This window comes from Octopus bimaculoides, chromosome 20 (assembly GCF_001194135.2).
Source record: "Octopus bimaculoides isolate UCB-OBI-ISO-001 chromosome 20, ASM119413v2, whole genome shotgun sequence".
Taxonomy (NCBI): domain Eukaryota; kingdom Metazoa; phylum Mollusca; class Cephalopoda; order Octopoda; family Octopodidae; genus Octopus; species Octopus bimaculoides.
In genome coordinates this window covers 41,307,211-41,310,472 of record NC_069000.1, presented here as the reverse complement: position 1 = coordinate 41,310,472, position 3,262 = coordinate 41,307,211, and the positions used below count along the sequence as shown (strand labels likewise).

At 36.8% G+C, this 3,262-nt stretch overlaps 1 protein-coding gene across 1 annotated transcript in view; it reads left to right on the top strand.

The window, feature by feature from the left end:
• LOC106876588 (uncharacterized) overlaps positions 1–3,262 on the top strand; it is a 10,855-nt gene that overhangs the window by 3,506 nt on the left and 4,087 nt on the right. Inside the window, exons 2-3 of the mRNA XM_014925200.2 lie at positions 873–924; positions 2,836–2,910. Coding sequence (XP_014780686.1) covers positions 873–924; positions 2,836–2,910 — 127 coding nt within the window. The remainder of the gene's footprint in view (positions 1–872; positions 925–2,835; positions 2,911–3,262) is intronic.

The following is a 3,262-nucleotide window of genomic DNA, read 5'->3' as shown; positions in this document are numbered from 1 at the left end:
ATATATATATATATACACATATGTACATTCACACATGTACACTTCTCTATATTTGAGATGTATATAACCAGTTTATATAGCATCAGTATACAGAAAATCTTATCCTCATCTCTTTCGTATGCAATCAATTAATAACCTACTATGTATGTACTCTAATATCTTTCTTACTAATTTTTGTGATATTCGTTTGAACGCCAAATGATATATAGATATTCGACCATATATCCTGAATATTATTCACCAATATCACTATAGGTGGTGTTCCAGCATGGCCACATCTTCTGGCATCAGACTGTAGCACTATTAATATTAGAAATGTCCGACTCTTCAGTGATCATGATGGATAACTACGCTAAACAAAATCAAAGCAACAGAGCTTTTGCATTAATTCAAGCAACTTTTAAATATTGCATCATATTCCCTTCAGAGCTTCTTTTAAGCACGCAGTGGAAAAGTCCAACAACGGATTAGGACGCCGTACATGAAAGGTTGGCGTCGGACTTTTATGTATATCAGCAAAGTATTACGCAGGTCTACATGTCTAGCACTCTTTGAATTAACTGAAATTTTGACAACAAAATTCATCTGCTCTTCATAAACAACAGGGATGTTAGCTCTCTTTGTAACGTGTATGCTTTTGCTATATAAAAGCAAGAAATACCAGATGCAGTGAAAGGATAGCAATTCAAGCAAACCACCAAGATGTAACACGATATTATAGATTTGGTGGAATGCTCAATGACGTTCTCACTCACATCTTCATAAAAAGCTGTCCGAAAATGTTGTCCTTTATTGCATTGTTTTAAGTTCTAAACGATAATAAATACTCCGAGGTTCTATTTATGTGATGCTATTTCTATTTTTTTTTACAGAATCGTTTCATCTCCAAGAAATCTCTCGACGATAAACCTGATGACACACCAAGTAAGAACTAATTTTATAGCTAAAGTCATTTACCCGTGTCTCCTTAACTAATGATTTATAATTTCACCAGCTTTGAATTGGCTCTACATCACTGTCCATATTTCCTCAGTAATATATACTAAGACGCTTGTCTAAATTTCTTTTAAAATATAGTCTACTTTACAATAATTTCCCTAACAAAATGTTACTCTAATATACTATATTTATTGTGTGTATATGAGTATATGGGTCGTACATGGGTCACTCAGAGAATACCATCTGTATCTAAGGTTTCTAAAATATCAAGCCGGACGTACTTTTCACCAGAAGCTTTATAACTTTTAAGTGACTTTAGATCAAATAAGTGTTCAACTGAAGAAGAACCGGCAGAAAAAAAAAAATCACTATTCCATTTCGATGTCCAAGTTTATTCAGGCTGGTCAATCGCACTCTGGATGCAAAAGTACCAACATTTTTGTTTCTTATCCCATCATCCACTGCGGCTTCCAACTCTATTCTGTAGGTCGCTCTGGACTTACCAGTTTCCTGTGTTCTGCAGACTGTAGGAATTTTCAGGTTTCAGACATCTACGTGGTGATCAGTTGACAATTCCACTCCTCCTTTTACCCGAACGCCCAGCACAGCGTCAAAGATGACCGAAATCTATCAATAATCTCTGTCCTTAAGTATTTCTATACCCAATACCCTTATAAATATCCCTGTCTTAAAATAATATCTATACCATAGAGAGGAGAGTGCGTATCCTGCACAGAAGGCTAGCATGGCCTCTCCATTAAGTTCAGCGACCACATTCCACCCAATCAATCCTTCTCACGGGTTTCAGTGCCAAGCTGCGCACTGAAGCCTCCTTGCAGGACAAATGACTTTACCCCAAATATATCTAAAGCTGAGGTGACTTTGTTAAAGAAGAATTTATAGTTGACCTCACTGTTTGCTGCATATACTTACAGCAGCCATAGTAGTCTTTCATTCAGCCTTAGCTTCAAGAGGTGAACCCTCACACCTAGTAGGTTTCACTCCATAATTAAATCCGAAAGCCGGAGATTGGGATTATCCTAATCCCACCTGTGCAAACATTGTTGGCACCACACTTGCGTAGTGGAGTTTCAAGCCTATATCCAAGTGTACGCTATCGGAGCAGCGAAATTTTGTAGAGGAGACACCGATTATATCTAACCGGCATATTTTTATCTAACAATTTTGACATTTTAATTCTCAATTATTAAAGGATTTTCTCTTCTTGATTCTTGATCTGCTTTGGTGTCCTGGGACCGAAAATTTTGTACTCCCTCCCCACGCATCACAGACCAAGTTGCAGGCTTCTTGGTGGTTGCACCGGTATTGGGTGGGTTTGCAGGCTTCTTGCTGGTTGCACCGGCATTTATCGAACAGATTCCTCTACTCGAGATCCGTATGCGATGCCTTTTAACCAACTCGACAAATGATGCGGCATGATTGTTATTTTCATATTGTAGTTATGATGGCCTCATTTGCGCCAAGCACCAAACTGATATTTGTAATTGACATGAATATTCACACCAGGCACCAGAGTTTTATCATTATTCTATTGAGAAATATATATACTCACATCCAAGTTTACGTACATACATATATCTGTTCATAGCGGAAACAAATTCACATTCTGGTATTCTGAGATTATTCTCTCAATTCTTTGACATCAACGTCAACAACAACCTCAATACACAAATGACTTATTTTCTGCCTTTACAATTTATTCTTAGCGAATCATTTACTTCTTTGATTCTGTTTTTTATTCATTCACTCTTCCTGTCTCTATTTAATTCTATATTTCTCTCTTCTCTCTCAATTCCTTCGTAGCCAACAACTTCCTTTGCATAGGATTCAAGAATTCTTTCTTTTAATCTACATTGTTTCATTTTAATTTCACAGAACCCGGTCTCGGATCATTGTATACCCGGTGGGGCAGAACAAGTTGTCCTCCTCATTCAAAACTTGTATATGATGGTTAGTATACTCTATGTTTCTGACCTCTCATTCTCTTTTTATCTTTCTTTTCTCTTTTTATCTTTCTTTTCTCTTTTTATTCCTCTGATTCTCTCTTTTTGTTCACCTCTCTCTCTCTCTCTCTCTCTCTCTCTCTCACGCACAGGCACACACACATACTCTTTATCGAGTTCTCTGACGTAAACATTCTCAAATCATCTTATGATATATCACATTTCAAACGATACCTATAGACTATATAGAGACTACACAAGACTGCTTACTCCCTCGTAAGTATTTGGTCAAATCAGAATTTTATATGTTGTCTGCTATAGACCAGGTGAAAAGGATGTTGTCTAACCACAGAATATAT